This window comes from Manis pentadactyla, chromosome 3 (assembly GCF_030020395.1).
Source record: "Manis pentadactyla isolate mManPen7 chromosome 3, mManPen7.hap1, whole genome shotgun sequence".
NCBI lineage: Eukaryota > Metazoa > Chordata > Mammalia > Pholidota > Manidae > Manis > Manis pentadactyla.
The window spans coordinates 148,994,427-149,010,895 of NC_080021.1; the positions used below are offsets into that span (position 1 = coordinate 148,994,427).

Below are 16,469 nucleotides of genomic sequence, written 5' to 3' on the forward strand. Positions count from 1 at the left end.
GTAACTCTAAAGATTCTTTTTCCCCATTACATTAGGTGACTGAAGAAAGAGAATGTTCCAATTTTGCCCTTTGAAACATCATTTATATATTTTTTCAAGTATTGGAAATTTGCTCAAATGCTGATGTAGTTTTCTGTTAGATCAGAATGAGGGCCAAGATGGTGGATTGACTATTATCACTGAAGTTTGACATAGAATTGCATTATGTTCATAATATTATGAAGTGATGTGTCTTTTAATGAGTTAATTATAATTAGGTCAAGGAAGGTGGATAGCCTCGCCTGTTGACTGGAAAAATGTCTCTTTTTTTCAATAAAAGGACTTAGTATATACAAATTCCATGTAACCAGGTAAAACCTTCTTACACTTCCTGGATTAATTTAAACAGATTTTTATTTCCTCTAAACTTGATTTTAACCTATAGGTTACTCATTGTCATTTTGATAGATTAAACAGTTATCAGGGGGAAAAAAAAAGACTGCCAGATTCTTTCCCCAAATGCATGTAAATATAGAAAATCTTCCTTAATGTGTACAAACATTCTTACCTATGAAAATATTGAAGAGAAAGTATCTGTTCCACACGATCCATCTTCAAATTCTCATGCCTGTTTGTAGAACAACTAAGAAAGACCCAGACTGGTTTTTCTAGTTGTTTCTGCATACTACTTCCCATTAAGATTAAAAATACGGTGTGAAAAACAGCCAAGTTTTATTCAAAGGAGCTGCAGTTTATGGATTTTCAACACAAGTGGAACTTGTGATGCTGCTCATACATTTCATCAACTCTTATTCAAGGTGAATTATTCTCTTTATGTGCCATACTGCTTTCCACAGAACTCTACCTGAGTAAGGAGGATCTGAAAAAGCTTCATGATTTTGAAGAACAATGTGTGGAAAAATACTTCCATGAGAAGGGGGAAAGGCTGAATTGTAGTTGTGAGGAAAGAATCCGAGTAACATCGGAAAGGTAAAAGATACATATGTTTTTTTCCATCCCCAAACTTCTACCCAAACCATATTCTATAAGAAATAGAAATACCTACTTTCAAAACCCCAAAGTTTAGGTTCTCTAAAACTTTCTCTGGTAGCAAATGATATTTATGTAACCAATGTATATTTATTTTCTACTATGTTCTAGGCACTCTTAAACAGGATATAGAATTCCTACCTTTATATGATTTATACTTCAATTTGTGTATGTGGAGGGGTGGGGGTGTGTGGAGGACAAATAATAAACAAGGAGACACATAAAAAATTATGCAGTTTAATGTCAGACAGTGAGAGAGTGATTCAGAAAAAGAAAGTAATATAAGGGAATAGAGAAAGATTGTGGCCAGGGGCCTGCCAGAGTTGGAGGGTGGGGTGGACGTCTTTGGGTGGCCTGCGGCAGGAAGGTCACTCCGAGCTTGCCAAATTGCTGAGGAACCTCAGTTTGAGGAGGTGGGCCAGGCAGAGAACCCCAGTGAGAGGGCACCCCTGGCAGGAGGCGCAGCAAATGTGGACGCGCGTGGCCCGAGCACCGGCAGGGAGGCCTGGAGCAGGTGGAAGGCAGCGGGCTGGGCGCCCTGGGGGCGGGCGGTTTCCGGAGCCCGACCGGTAGGGGGGCCGCGGAGGCCATGGCAGTCCGCTGAAGCCGGGGCAGGGCAGGTGGCTGCGGAGGCGGCAATTACAGACAGCTTTTGTGAGAGGTTTTACACCGAAGGCAAGAAGCGGGGCCCTGGGGCCATGATGAGCTTTGGTTTTTTTGTTTCAAGTGGAGACAACTCAACACATGTGTATGGCCCTGGCAAAGATGCACTAGCGGGGGAGAAACTGCAGGCACTGGTGGGAGGAGGCGGTTTGCTGAAGGGAAGCCCTCGAAAAGGGGCATTGGCGGAGGCTCCGGCCTCCCCCCAGGCTGGGGGCAGGCGGGCTCCAGCCGGCGCGCCGGGGGCGGCTGGGGTGCAGGAACGCTGGAGTCAGCAGGGAGGTACCTGTGGGTTTGCGGGGTTTGCGAATCGGCGCAGGGAAAACACTCAGAGGTTTCAGGGAAGAGGAGGAGGCTTGTTGGAGGAAGCGAACCTGTTCAGAAACTGTAGTAGGATCAAAGCCATTGTGGATGTAGCGGTGCCTCTGGGTGCGTGGCATTGTGTTAATATACAGAAGACTGCATGTGATTATATGCATTTTTAAAAACAGAATTGCTTTCGTAGCTAGAAGCAAACTGGCAAGAGCTGAAAATGTCCCTTAATTTTTAAATGTACATGGGCCTAACTATCAAATGTTATACCTAATTATGTAATATATATTTTTCTGATATCCAAATAGATTGACAGTGAGTCCTTAAATATGGCCTTATTTAAGGCTGAATCAATCACATTAAGAGCTTTCTAAATGGTTTACTATGGACGTAAGTCCTATTTCTGGACTTTTCTATTGATACCGTATTTCTGTACATACGTGTTTAGGTAGCTGATCGAATTTCAGATCAAATTATAATAATAAAAAATTGAATATCAGATTCATGAGCCCATGAAATTCTATTTCACTGAAATAATATCTTTAGGTCAGAACTCCAGGAGCCTCCCTTTTCCTTTCTGTCTCTTGCACATTCTGCCTCCTTTACAGTTATGCTCACCGAGTCCTGTGGGCCAGCTTGGTTCTCCGTGTTGTGTGAAACATATACCCAGATAGGAGTTTATGGAGCCAGGATGAAGACCTGCTATTGCCACTTACTAGTTATATGCTCTTGGGCAAATTTACTATACGCCTTTATTTTCTTATCTCTAAAATGGTCACAAAAAAAAGACCTACCTCTTAGAGCTGTTGTAGAGATTACATGAGGAAATACAAATGAACAACGCAGCAGAGCACTGGTATTTAGTAAACATGCAGAGAAACTTATCTACCAATATAGGCTCCCAAACTATGAGTGTAATTTCTTTTATATTCCCTTTCAAATCTTAAGAAAAGGGGAATAATAGATAAGGTGGGATGCCCGCCTACATCTTTTCCCCAGATTGTGGAATGGGTACAAGGTCATGAAGAGTCCCTTCCTTTATACCATAAACTAAGTGGACAGATTTGCCTTGTACGTAGATTCTTTCACCTACAGTGTAGATTTGGGGAGTCAGAATGGAAACTAAGGAGATGGATGAAGTGGGATGAGTCCCAGGGACCAGCCAAGCTAGTGGTGGGATTGAAAGGAGGGATTTTTAGTCTGGGCTGTTGCAACGAAATACCAGAGGCTAGGTGGCTTGTACACAGCAGAGAGTTCTGGAGGCTGGAAGTCTGAGATCAGGGTGCCGGCACGGTCGGTGAGGCCCTCTTCTGGCTTGCAGACTCCTCGTGTCCTCACCTGGCAGGAAGGGTGAGAGCCTCTGGGTCCTTCTGTGAGCTCCTTCTGGAAGGTTCCATCCTTACTATCTGATCACTTCCCAGAGGCCTCACCTGCTAATACCATCACTTCTGGGGGTTAGGATTTAGACATATGAATTCTGGGGGGACACGAACACTCAGACAATAGAAGAGGGGATAAATAAAGACATGTTTAGAAAGGAAATTCATGAGGGGAGTTAAGGGCTGGATGTGAAGCTAAGGGGCGAGGATTGAGTTCAGGATGACTCAGAGCAGAGCCCACTTCTATACATTATACACAGAAAGAAGACATGGGGAGAGGGAGCAATGTGTTGTAGATTTGTGTTGAGCTTGAGATTTTTGTGGAGAATTCAGCCGGAGATGTCTGGTAGGTTTTAGATGTAGGCATCAGAAGTCTGGGGCAAAGTTTGAACTAGACATCTAGTCATCTGCCTATTGTAAAAAATATATATAAAACTATGACAGAAGATACAATGATGCCCAGGAAGCAAGTAGACTGAGGGAAGTCAGGGCACGTAGGGTTGAACCTTGAGGGGTGCTAACGTGTGTAATGGACCAAGGAAGAGGAACCCGTGGAGTAGGCTAAAATGAATCCATCAGAGGGGTATAAGGAAAACTAGGAGAGGATGATGTTATTATGAGTCAATTGAATATAGAGTGAAAGGTTGAGAAACAGACTTGTATTGTTTAAAAACAAGTAATACAATAATGATGATAAATCTAACACCATCAATCATCATATACCATTGTATTTCTCTTGATCATTTTCTTGGGGTTTGAGTAGAGAAGGATTAGAAGGTTGATGGGTATATAGATTCCAATAAATATTTGGATGCTTACAAGGGCTCCAGCATTTGAGTATGAGGCTCTAATTTAACTTCAAATCAGTTTTCCCTCTTGACAGCGCTATCTCAACAGGCCTCATCTTCATGGCCTTCTTTGTTAGGTGTCTTCTGGGGAGCTGACAAATGAGGTATGGGAGGGTGGAAGGAGTATTTTCCTGCAGTACCTGATCTGAAGTTTGAAGAGGGAAGGGAAGGAGATTAGGAGGAGATTTGCATGCCTGCCTACCTGTTAAGGAAGAGGTCACCTACATCCTCACAGAGTGGAGTGAGTTATGAGACTAGAAGATGAGAACTTACTAAGGCTGTTTTATATCTTGCTTTCTCTGCTTGGAACACTGGCTGTTTTTTGACACAAGGAGTGTCAATCAGCATTTCCCTTTCTACCTGTGGAGTAAGATGTTTATTAGGTGTTCTTCCATAGTAAGCACATTTGGGTACATTACATCTGGGAAATGCTACTTAAAAAAATAATTAATGTTGTGACTCAGCTTGAGCCAGTTCAATAATTATTTCATCATGAAACCTTCCTGAGGAACATTTGTGAACACCTTCCAGCATGGAAAGGTTAACGTAATTCACTCAGCACATCACAGGACTCTAGGACTCTGACCAAACTTGCTTAGATTCCTGAGGAGCTGCTGAGAGGTGCTGGAGGGCAGAGGTGAAGGCCACTGAGTGTGGAGTTTGACCGTCTGGGTTTGAAGTCACGCTCTTTGCCTGAGCAGGTGATGATTTGGCCATGTGATCTGCCCCCTTTTTATGAAAAGGATAACATTAATGCCTACCTTATAGGGTTCTCATGTGGATTAAATAAAATAAATGTCTGGCACATAGCACTCAGTAGACATTATGATTATAATTGTATTTGTTATAATCTTATTTTAAACTATTTTGTCCAAAGTCCCGTGACAAACAACCATACTGGTCTTCCCTCCACACTCAAACCTTGCGCAAGGGGAACTAAAATGGTAAGAATCTGTTTTGTGAATTGAATGACTGAAAGTCTACATTGATGTAGCTGGTGGTTGAGGAATATAACTAAAATAGGTTTCACGGGACATAATGCTTTAGAAAATAAGTGCCTGTAGAAAAGTAAGTGGACCCTATTTGGGGATAAGCAGGTTACTAGTCTAACGGGTTTCTGTTGTAGCATGTTACCTGCTGCAGTGACTAACTGCTGGCTTCTCTTGTATCTATTGCCTGGGACTGCTGCTAATGGGACCTGATGAGTCTCCATTACTGCTGTTCAGAATGTACTGTTTTTGAATCAGATGAAACAGTGAGCTGATGGAGAGGCTCTAATTAGTCATGTTTGGAAGGTAATATTCATAGCATAATGTCTTATGCTCTTTCACTCATCATCTTTGCCAGTTCCAGTTTTGCAGGTTCCAGAAAGGTCAGGAAGTATTTACTAGGCCTCTGTTGAGTTACAGAGTTAAATTCTATGACAGAAGTAAGAAAGAGAGGGTTCCCACATAGACTAAAATGAAAACCACCTCTTTATTCTTTAATTCCTATCTGCAAGGCTCCCGGAAAGAAGAAGTGGAGGATTTCTCAATCCATGAGTCGAAAGGGGATGTCTAAGTATTTCAGGAAGTGCTTGCTCTAGCGGAGTGCTCAGTTCTTCATAGAATAGTCACTGCCTCTTCCAGTCTCTAAATAAGACTGGCATCATTTTTTATTTCCACATATGGTTGTATCAGCCATATCATTCATTAGATCCCTTCTTTTGTTGTTTTTTACTTTATTCCTGTTTATCAGAGGTTTTCATTACTGAGAAATTGGGAAGTATACTCTCTCCTCCAAATAAAAGAATGAAATGGGAAGAAAAGAAAGACAAAAATAGTGCCATAATCCAGAGCCCATTGTGAAAGAACACTTTTGGTCTTTTCCCTTTTATTCTTCTACATATTTTTAGCTAAAATTATAGAAGTATGTATTTTGTTTTTTACCCCTTCATACATCAAAAACCATTTCTTCAAATAATTAAACATTCTTTATGGGCGTATTTTTAACTTTATTGTTTCTCTACTTACAAAGTTTTTATACCAAGTTTAAAAGAACATAATGCTGAACATAACAGATATCTCTATATTCTCACTCCCACAACCAGAAATAGCCAAAGGAAATTACTATCAACAATATAAGTATGATTTTTAATGGCTGCATGATTTTCTCTCTTGTAATGTAAAGAGTATCTGCCTGTATTAACATGGTGAAATTATAGTCTCTTTATCTTTATTGCCTAATGGAATGTCTGAAAGTTGCATTCTTGCTACCACTGAGTTATTTTAATCTTTAAAAAATTTTTTCTGGGTTAAAAAACTTGTTACAATGTAGAGGAACTTATTGTGGTCTTAATTTCCATTTGTCTGCTTACCTAATATTTTACCATGTTTCCTTGTCTTTTGTGTTCCGTCTTTTGAGAGTTGTCTGTTCATGTGCTTTGGAGTCTTTACAATTTTTTCTTTCTGCAACAATTTGTAAAAGCTTTTGATTTATGAAAGAATGCAACCACCTCATCATATTTGTTAGAATAGTTTCCAACTAATGTTTTTGTTTTAAAATTTTATGTTACATTTTTATGTATATGAGTGTTTTTATGTAACCAAATCTGGTATATTTTGTCATTTATTATATTACTTGTTGAGCTTAGATAACTGCATTAGTTTACTGTGGTTACTATAACAAAGTGCCAAAAATTGGGTGTTTTAAAATTGCAGAAATATTTTGTCTCACAGTTCTGGAGGTCAGAGTCTAAAATCCAGATATCGGCAGTGTTGTGCTTTCTCTGATGGCTCTAGGGGAGAATCCTGCCTTGCCTCTTCCAGCTTCCGGTGGCTGCCGGCAATCCTTGGTGTGATTTGGCTTCTAGATGCATCGTTCCATCACAGGGTCATCTTCTCCCTGTGTATCTTCACATTGTCTTCCCTCTGTGTACAAATTTCCCCTTTTTATAAGGATACCAGCTTATTGGCTTAGTGCCCACCCTAAGAACTTCATTTTAACTTGATTACCTCTATAAAGACCATATTTCCAAATAAGGTTACATTCTGGGAGTAATAGGGGTTAGGACTTCAACATATCTCTTTTTGGGGAGACAAAACAAAACCCTCCCACATACAGAGATATATATAGATAAATATTGACCGTTTTCTTCATTCTCTCTCTCTTTAAATGAATCAGTTATTACATTTAATTTGACTCTCCTTGCCATTGACTTTTGAACTTACATTGCTAAAGATGCTTCTGCATGAACCAGTGGCTGGACATCATCATGTTGGGTTAAAGTATTCAAAATAATTTTAAAACTGTGCCTCAGGCTTTCTCTAAATGTAGGTCTCTTAAAATGGGTTTTATTTGAAACTTGGGAATCCTGTTTGAATTGTAAACTTGAATATTTTCTTTATAAGATCGATTTTTTTTTTCCTAATTATATATTTGATTATTGACTCTGTTCCTGTCATTCGGGTTTCTTCCTCGGGATCTCCTTTTCCTACCAAAATAACACAGTGCTTGCCAATAGGAGATATTCAATATTGTCATATAAATTAATGAATATATTCATAAATACAAATGGGCTGATTCATGAGATGGTTGAATTGATAACTAGCAGGAAGCTGGAAATGTGGCTCTGAAATATTAGAGAGAAATAAGGTCTAGAAATGTAGATTTGTACTTCTTCCTCACTGAGGTGACAGTGGGAATTATAGGAGTAGGTGAGATCACCTGGGATGAGAGTATATGTTGGAAAGACAGGAAAGCAGAAGACACACCCAATGTTGGGAAGCAGGGGTGCTGAGGAGCCACATAAGAATGGAAGCTGGGTAAGAAGAGAGCATGGCAAATTCCCACTGTCTTAATGTATGTACTGGTTTTCTTCCTCCCTTCACCATTAGGGTTACAGATATGTACTTCCAACTGAAAGAAATGAATGACAAGGTGTCTTTTATAAAGGACTCCTTACTATCTTTGGACAGCCAGGTGGGGCACCTGCAGGACCTCTCTGCCCTGACAGTGGATACTCTAAAAATCCTTTCTGCTGTTGACACCTTACAAGAGGATGAGGCTCTCCTGGCCAACAGAAAGCATTCTACATGCAGAAAACTTCCCCACAGCTGGAGCAATGTCATCTGTGCAGAGGTTCTAGGCAGCGTGGAGATCCCTGGGGAGAAGAAATACCAGTATTACAGCATGCCCCCTTCTTTGCTTCGGAGTCTGGCCCGAGGCCAGTATCCACCAAGAGTGCAGAGGAGGCCACTTCTTGAGATTACAGACAGTCAGAGAGAGGCTTTAAATGTAAGAGAGGACCAGGAAGAGCAAGAGACAGAAAATAGTATAGTTCCCTCTGGGGTATCCCTCCACAGGCAAACATATCCAAAATACGGCCAGTTTCTCCTGGTCCCATCTTATCTAAAGCAAGTTCCTTTTTCTGCAGAAATAGACTTGCGTCTGTCCAGACCATCTCTGGAAGCAGGTACAGATGTGCTGACCACTGAACAGGTTACTCAGGGGGAGGTCCCTGCTCATCTGTCTTGGCACACCCCAGTTGTCCCATCCCAGGGCTCCATGCCTGGACCCAAAGAGCAGTACAAGTCAGTTGCTCAGATACCAGCCAGACAAGACCAGGGGGAGCAAGTTCTACCCACTCTGATTGGTACACCAGCACCTGTGAAAGTGACCTCCCTCCCTTCCCAAGCCCAGAGCCTGCAAACTGGAGGTGGGTATGTGAACTGGGCATTTTCTGAAGGGGATGAAACCGGTGTGTTTAGCATCAAGGGAAGATGGCCATCTTGCTGGGGCTCCACTTGTAACAGTGACTCTGATCAGAGTGGACAATGCCAGAGGCGGGTCCGGGCCAGATCCCTGTCTGACAGCTCAACAGGACTGGCCCGCAGCAGTGATTCCTCCGAGGTGGGACCGTGGCTCCAGCCGAACACGTCCTGTTGGATCAATCCTCTCTGCCGAGACGGGGCCTACATTAGGAGTCAGAGTTTGAGGTTCCACAAGGAAGAGGAACCGAGGATCTGTAAGATTCAAAGTAAGAAGTAAACCTTTTTTTTTTTAAAGCCAGCATTAAAAATCCTATGCATTGCTAGTATTTTAAAAAGCCTGTAACTTCTGACTGCATTCTCATTCTCTCCATTCTCTCAGTCCTCTCTGGGGAAAAAAAAGGTTCCCCGTGCCATCTTAAACTTTCTCATATAAACCATTTCCCTTACAGATCTTTCAAGATCCTCAGAGATAGGGGAGTCAGCATGGACTAAAGCAAAAATGCTACTCAAGGACAGGAGATTGTCGAAGAAAAAGAAGAAAACAGAAGGATTACAGGTGCCAGTAAGTGTCTTTTATGTTTTTTTTTGGCAAATGAGATAGTGGCCTAGCTTAGTTTGGTTTCTCTTTATTGTCAAGTGTCAGGTACATAAAATAGCATTGTACTGGAAGGAATGAAAATATAAACTGAAGCGTCGCAAGAGTGGATATGCTGCAATTCATTCATCAGCTCACATGTTGAAGAACATTTGCATTATTTTCAGTTTTGGGCTCTTCCAAACAAAGCTGTTCTGAACATCTGTGCACAAGTCTTTCTCCGGACATGTGTTTTTATATCTCTGTGGTAAATATTTAGGAGTGGAATGTCAGTGTCATATGGTAGGTATTGGTTTAATTTTAGAAGAAACTCCCAAACTGCTTTTCAAAGTGGTGGTACCAGTTACCTTCCCACTCCCAGTTTCTGAGTGGTCGTTGATGAGCGTCCCAGTGATCCACACCCTTGCCACTGCTTTGTATGCTCAGTCTTTTTAGTTTTAGCCACATTTGTGGGTGCATTAGTGGCATCTCATGGTGGTTTTATCTGCATTTCCATAGTGACTTGTGCAGCTAAGTATCTTTCCATGTGCTTTTTTGCCATCTATATACCTTTTTTGGTGATATACCTGTTCAAATATTTTGTCTACTTTAAAAAAATGGATTGTCTTATTACTAAGTTGTAACATTTTTTAATGGATATTTTAGATACAAGCCCACTGTTGGGTATATGTTTTGCAATTATTTTCTCTTAGTGGCTTATCCTTTGCAGTGCATATGCTTTTTAAATTTTGATAAAGCCCAATGTTTTATTTTCTTCTTTTGTAGTCTGTGCTTTTTGTATCATGTTTAAGAAAATTTGCCAAACCCAAGATCACTGAGATTTTTCTCTTATGTGTTCTTCTAGGATTTTCATCGTTTTTGCTCTTATATTTGAGTCTAGCATCCATTTGGAGTTACTTTTTGCTCAAAAGGATTGGGGTTCTTCCCTCCTTCCTTCCTCTTCTCTTTTCTTTTTTCTTTCCTTCTTTCTCCTCCCTCCCTTCCTTTCTTTATCCCCTCCTTCCTTTCTCCCTGGAATACAGATACTCAATATCAATATCAAAAAGTTATTTTCTATTTTCAGTTCTTCAAGAATTTGTATCATTAATGGAGGTTGGCATTTGTCAAGTGCTTTTTCTGTACTTACTTAATATGATCAGATGGTTTTTCCTTTTTCCTTGAACATGATGAAAAATGTTAATTTTATGATGTTAGAATTAATGTTTAGAATGTTAAATCAACCTGGCTGGGATGCACCCCATTTCATCACGTTGTGTTATTTATTTATTTATTATTTATTTATTTTTGATGTTATTGTTTTTTATATGCGGTATTCATTTTGTGATTTTTTTGGGGGCTGTGTTCTTGAGGAGTGGATCTCTTTTCCTGTAATGTCTTTGTCTGGTTTTGGTATCAAGGTGATGCTGACCTTATTGACTGAGTCGGGAATTGTTCCCTCTTCCTCAGTTTTCTGGGTGAGTTTATATGGAATTGGTATTATTTCAACCTTAATTATTTGATAGAATTAACGAATGAAAGCATCTTTGTGGCAAAGTTTTTAATTACAAAGTCTGTTTTTGTAATAGCACACCTATTGTGTCTTCCAAGGAATTTGCCCATTCCATCTAAGTTGTTGAATTTATTGGCATACTACATTTCTGATATTCTCTTACTATCCTTGTATTGTCTGTGGGCTCTGTAGTGACATCACTTCTCTCATTCTTAATATTTTAAATTTGTGTTTTCTCTTTGTTTCATGATCAGTATGGTTACAGGTTTATTTGTTTTATTGATCTTTTCAAGAACAAGCTCTTGGCTTCATTGATTTTTCTCTAGTTCATTGGTTTTGCTCTTATCTTTATTATTTGTTTAGTTTACTTTGGGTTTACTTTTTTCTTTTTTTCTCTCTTTTGTTAAGGTAGAAGCTTTGGTCATTGATTTGAGGCTTTATTCTTTTCTAATACAGGCATTAGATACTATAAAATCCCCTCTAATCACTGTTTTAGTTCTGTATCTGTATGTTGTGCTTTCAGCTTCATTTAGTGAATCTTTTTATTTCCTACTAGGAAGCCTTAGACCTGAGTTAGCAATTCGGCAGGACTTCACCTTTCATGATCTTAATGCCCTGCTTCATTTTTCTATTCTACATGCATTTTTCCATATAATAATCTGGATGCATTTCTAAAATCACCTCAGCTATTTTTAGAATGAGAAGCAGAAACTAATTAGGTAAATTGACCTTTTGGAAGGGAGAGATTTAGCTTCATAAAGAAAACTCTTCTTTCAGGGAAAATGCCATGAGTTGCTGGAACCCATGAAGCATGAATTTAATTAGATTTATTTTTGGAATAGTTAACATGGTCAGAATTCAATTAGGAATTGCAGTTGGACTCAAGTACTAATAACTTGCATTTGTTTATTGCTTTGTATTTTATCAGTTTACCCCATTTTTTTCTCTGTCCCTGGCAAGTACATAGGATAGCCTTTATTACTGGCTATCCGTTATTTTAATGATGAGGGGAATGGGGCTAATAGATGTTAAGTGATTTGCTCAAGTTCACATAACTTCTAAATGACAGAGATAGAATTCCTACACAATTTCCTTTTGAATCCAAGCCTTTTGTGTTTTGTTCTTTATAACCTTATGTGGTTCTAAAATTGTGGTCTCTTATTGTCAGCATTAACATTACCTGGGAATTTATTAGAGATTCAAATTTTCCCTCTCCCCAGACCTGCTGCATCACAGATCCTGGGGGTGGAACCTAGAGATCTGTGGTTTGGCGCAGGCCTGGGTGGTTCTGATGTGTACTTAGGTTTGAGAGCCGCTGTTCCCCACCCTAGTCCTCAGTCATGGCTGCACACAGGAATCACCGGGATGCTTGTGTCCTACCAGCGTGAGTGACAGGAACTTTTCGAAGCTTCCCAGGTGATTCTACTGTGCAGCAAATGCTAACAACCACTGCTCTTCACCATGGCACCTCTATTAATGTCATTCAAAATGGCTTTCTATGGGATTAATGAGATGAATGGTATTGCATTCCAATGAGTGTCTGTCTTTATAGGTCATAACAGTCAACACTTGCTCTCAAAGTGACCAATTGATTTCAGAGCCAGGAGGAAATAACATCTCAGTAGAAGAGGACTGCAGCAGGAACTGGCTCACAGTGTCCAAATTTAGTCAGATAAGTATGTAACAAGTCTGTGCTCTTACATCCCCCAAACTCTGCTAGACTTGTCTCATTTTACCCCCAAGACCACTGGTAGGCTCAGTTGTTTCTTTCAAGTGGAGATGAGGGAATGAGAGGGTGGCAATGCCCTCTTAGGAAAATATCTCCTATTTTTAACTTTTATTAAAAGGGACAAAATTTCCATTTATGTAATAGAACACTTGTTAGGATCCGGAAAAGAAAATTTCAGATTTAGATAGTCTCCTACATCCAGAGCTATTCAACCTCAGAGCTTGCTCATTTAGCCTGATTTATGGGGCGGGGGTTGTCTAATTTTATAAATTCTTAAGGTTCATGTGACACTGATAGGGACTCCTATACAGGACTCAGTGGATTGAGTTGCAGGTGGTTATTTACTACTGCTGACATAATGAGTTTATTCTATGGGCAAATGTCCCTTAAGCTTAATAATGATGGTGTTTGTAGAGGAGAGAAGATGGATCAACTAGGAATTAAAGCAATGAGCTAAGCATAGAATGTGAAATCAGCTTGGATGGGTAAAATGAGGGCAGTTTATGAAAAGAATTGAGAGCAATGATCAGAACTTTGAACTTTATGCATTTGATAATAAGAGACCTTTACTGATTTTTCAACAGAAAGGACTAGTGATTAGGGACTCATAAAGATTTAAAATTACTTGCAGGAGTAAAGTTAAGCGAAAAATAGATGGTGTATTGTAATCTTCTTTGAAACCTTGCTTGCTCTCATCTGTGGTTGGTGTTCAACTAAGAGGCGATGTTGTGCCGGCCACCCCGCAGCCCCCATCCCTGTCCCTGGACATTTGCCCATATCTGAAGACATTTTCAGTTCTCACAACCGAGGGAGGGGCAGGTGCTCTTGGCATCGAGTGGGTAGAGGCCAGGGATGCTGCTGACCTTTGGACAATACATGGGACAGTCTGTCCCTTCCCAACAAGGAGTTATCCAGCCCCAAAAGTCAATGCCAAGGTTGAGAAACCTTGACTGATACTTAAAAATACTCAATTGTCTTGTTAAATCACTTAGAATCAGGTGGACTCTGAGCTGAAAGGGACATTAGAAATTAAATTATTCAGAGCCCTCTCAATTTACAGATATGACTCAAGAACTTAAATTGTCTTGCCTTAAATCTCACAGTTTACTAGAACCTTTAATGTTGACTAAATCAAATCTCATAATTAAGCATATTCTAGGACCAGTTCTAGATATATTCATTTTATTTATAAATGTCTATTTATATTATATATTATAATTTATAAATAGTCTAACTGATATTCAGGTTATTATATATCATTCTTAAATTCTTTGTTTTATTGAGATCTAATTGACATGTAACATTGCATTAGTTTTAGGTAAACAGCATAATGATTTGTATATATTGTAAAACAATCACTACAAGTTTACCATACATAGTTACAATTTTATAACATACGTACAATACATACACCCACCACCATACAGTTAGAATATTTTTTCTTGTGATCAGAACTTTTAAGATCTACTGTCTGAGAAACTTTCAAATATACAATGCAGTATTGTTAATTATAGTCACCATACTGTTGTACATGCTGGACACTACATCCCCCCAGGACTTACTTATTTTATAACTGGAAGTTTGTACCTTTTGACCACTTTCATGCATTTCACTCACTTTCCCCCACCCCAAATTATTTAACTTCTTTCTAGTGAATTTCAAACAGAGAAAGATGTGGGTGGCAGAGGGTTCTGGGCAAGAATCTCATTAAGTCCCATGGTCAGAAAGGGAGAGAAGATAAGGGGAATATGCCGACTCCAGGGGCCTGGCTAATGTGAAGAAGTGAAGAGGCCCAGTACCCACCTTGAACCACATTCCAAGTTGAGAATCTTACTTTTTTGAAACATATCTGAGCTAAGAATTAATTGATTAAGAATCAAAAACAAATAAAAGTTTGAGGGTTGGGAGGTACCCTGTCAGGTAGCTTTCTCTAAACATAAAAAGTAAAGTTCTGAGGAAATTTAACTATGAAAAGGGAAAGTATCTTTTTAGCTTTTCCTGTATATATTTTATTTTAATTATAGTGCTGTGCTATCATTGAAGCCATATTTATCCTCATTTGATGATATTACAAAAAATATCGCATATGAAGTTTTACAACTTTTTCAAATCAGGTGTTTGCAGTTTTTTGTTTCAGCACTAAACCTCTAGGGAGAACATTGTAACTGTTATCGCCTGCATTTAGTCAGGGACTCTTAGTAAGTATTACTCTCAGAATTAATTCAGCTGACTATTTATTGAATTTTTATTGGACACCTACTATATGCTAGTGACTTTGTAGGTAGCAGGTATTAAGAAATAGTAAGAGTAATGATTTTGGTCATCATTTTTAAGAAAATACTCAAAATTAAACCTGTTTGCTGGCAATTATTTCTACCTTTATTTTGTTTTTTGTTTTGTTTTCTAAGTAGCCTACTATGAATTTGTTCACTAAAGGTTGGGTACATATTTTAAATAAAGTGTTTTTTTTATAGGAGGACAGGTTATGGATGATTTATTTCTCAACTTTAATAGAGAAGAATATTGTTGAAAATGTAACTAACTATTGAAGAATAGAAGTAGAATACATAGCTTTCAACCACTTGAGAAAAAAGGACAAAGGAATCTTGCTAAAATGTGCTACAAAGAGAAAAAACTATATTCAAATGTAGATCAATGCATTGTGTTCAGATATTTCTGTTTGGGAACTGTGATTTGAATGTAACACGTTTTCATGTATTCTCTAACTTTTTTCTTCCTTTTAACAAGGTCTGGAACCTTACATATATCAGAAAATGAAAACTAAAGAAATTGAACAGCATTCTGTACAAGTCAGCGATTATCTAAAACAGTCTCAAGAGGTAAAAACATTTTATTTGCTATTTTCCAAAAAAGCGTTCATCTACACAACACTTTAACTTCTTGACCGTGTTTTATGTTTATGTCCCTTAATTGGCTTCTACTTTTTATTGGTATTACATTTAGTCTCTGTTTTGAATATTCACTCCGTTTTTCCACCCTTTCCCTCCCACCCTTACTTTATTTTTTCCTTGTTCTTTATGCAATTTGTTGATCCACCAATAATCTATTCTGGGCATTTCTAGCATGGAAGAGAAAGAATTCAGGAATTTTTTAAACATTTTTTCAAATATGTGGAAGTTGCCATGTAGGAGAAAAATAGGCAATTTATCAATACTTTTTAAAGAAATAGGGCTAGAATCAGCAAGCAGAAGGTATTGGGAGACAGATAGCAGCCCCACTGGAGCAGGAACTTTTAGCAAATTGGAGCTTTCCAAGGACAGAATGGTTTATTTCTGGAAGGAGTGAGTTCCTCACATAGTGTGGTTAGTCAAACAGGACAAGCAAACCTTGCTGACGTGTTAGATGGGATTTGGGTTTGCAGGGCACAGGACCCTCCGTGTTTCCCCAGTGCTGAGGTTCCCGGATTTTTGCAGTCTGTTTTTCTGACCATCCAGAAATACATGCCTGTTTAACTGCCATCCACATGTGGGAAGTGTGATCTAGTTTTACTAACTCAAGAAATCTAATTTTGGTCTTGGTTTGAACATTATTTCCATGAACTTGGGAACTGTATACCTATTACCTGTATGTATGCATGCTCACAACCTCAGATGTTCTTTGTAGGAATGTAATCTGTGAAAAGTTTTTAAGTAAAATATAAGACTCCTTGAAAGTAA

At 39.0% G+C, this 16,469-nt stretch overlaps 1 protein-coding gene across 4 annotated transcripts in view; it reads left to right on the forward strand.

Annotated features, from left to right (window-relative positions):
- The window catches only part of TRPM6 (transient receptor potential cation channel subfamily M member 6), a 150,365-nt gene that overhangs the window by 106,592 nt on the left and 27,304 nt on the right, over positions 1-16,469 (forward strand). For all 4 annotated transcript variants that reach the window (XM_036893468.2, XM_057498579.1, XM_036893467.2 and 1 more), the window contains 5 exons: positions 837-969; positions 8,104-9,245; positions 9,429-9,541; positions 12,616-12,739; positions 15,541-15,632. In XM_036893468.2, coding sequence (XP_036749363.2) covers positions 837-969; positions 8,104-9,245; positions 9,429-9,541; positions 12,616-12,739; positions 15,541-15,632 — 1,604 coding nt within the window. The remainder of the gene's footprint in view (positions 1-836; positions 970-8,103; positions 9,246-9,428; positions 9,542-12,615; positions 12,740-15,540; positions 15,633-16,469) is intronic.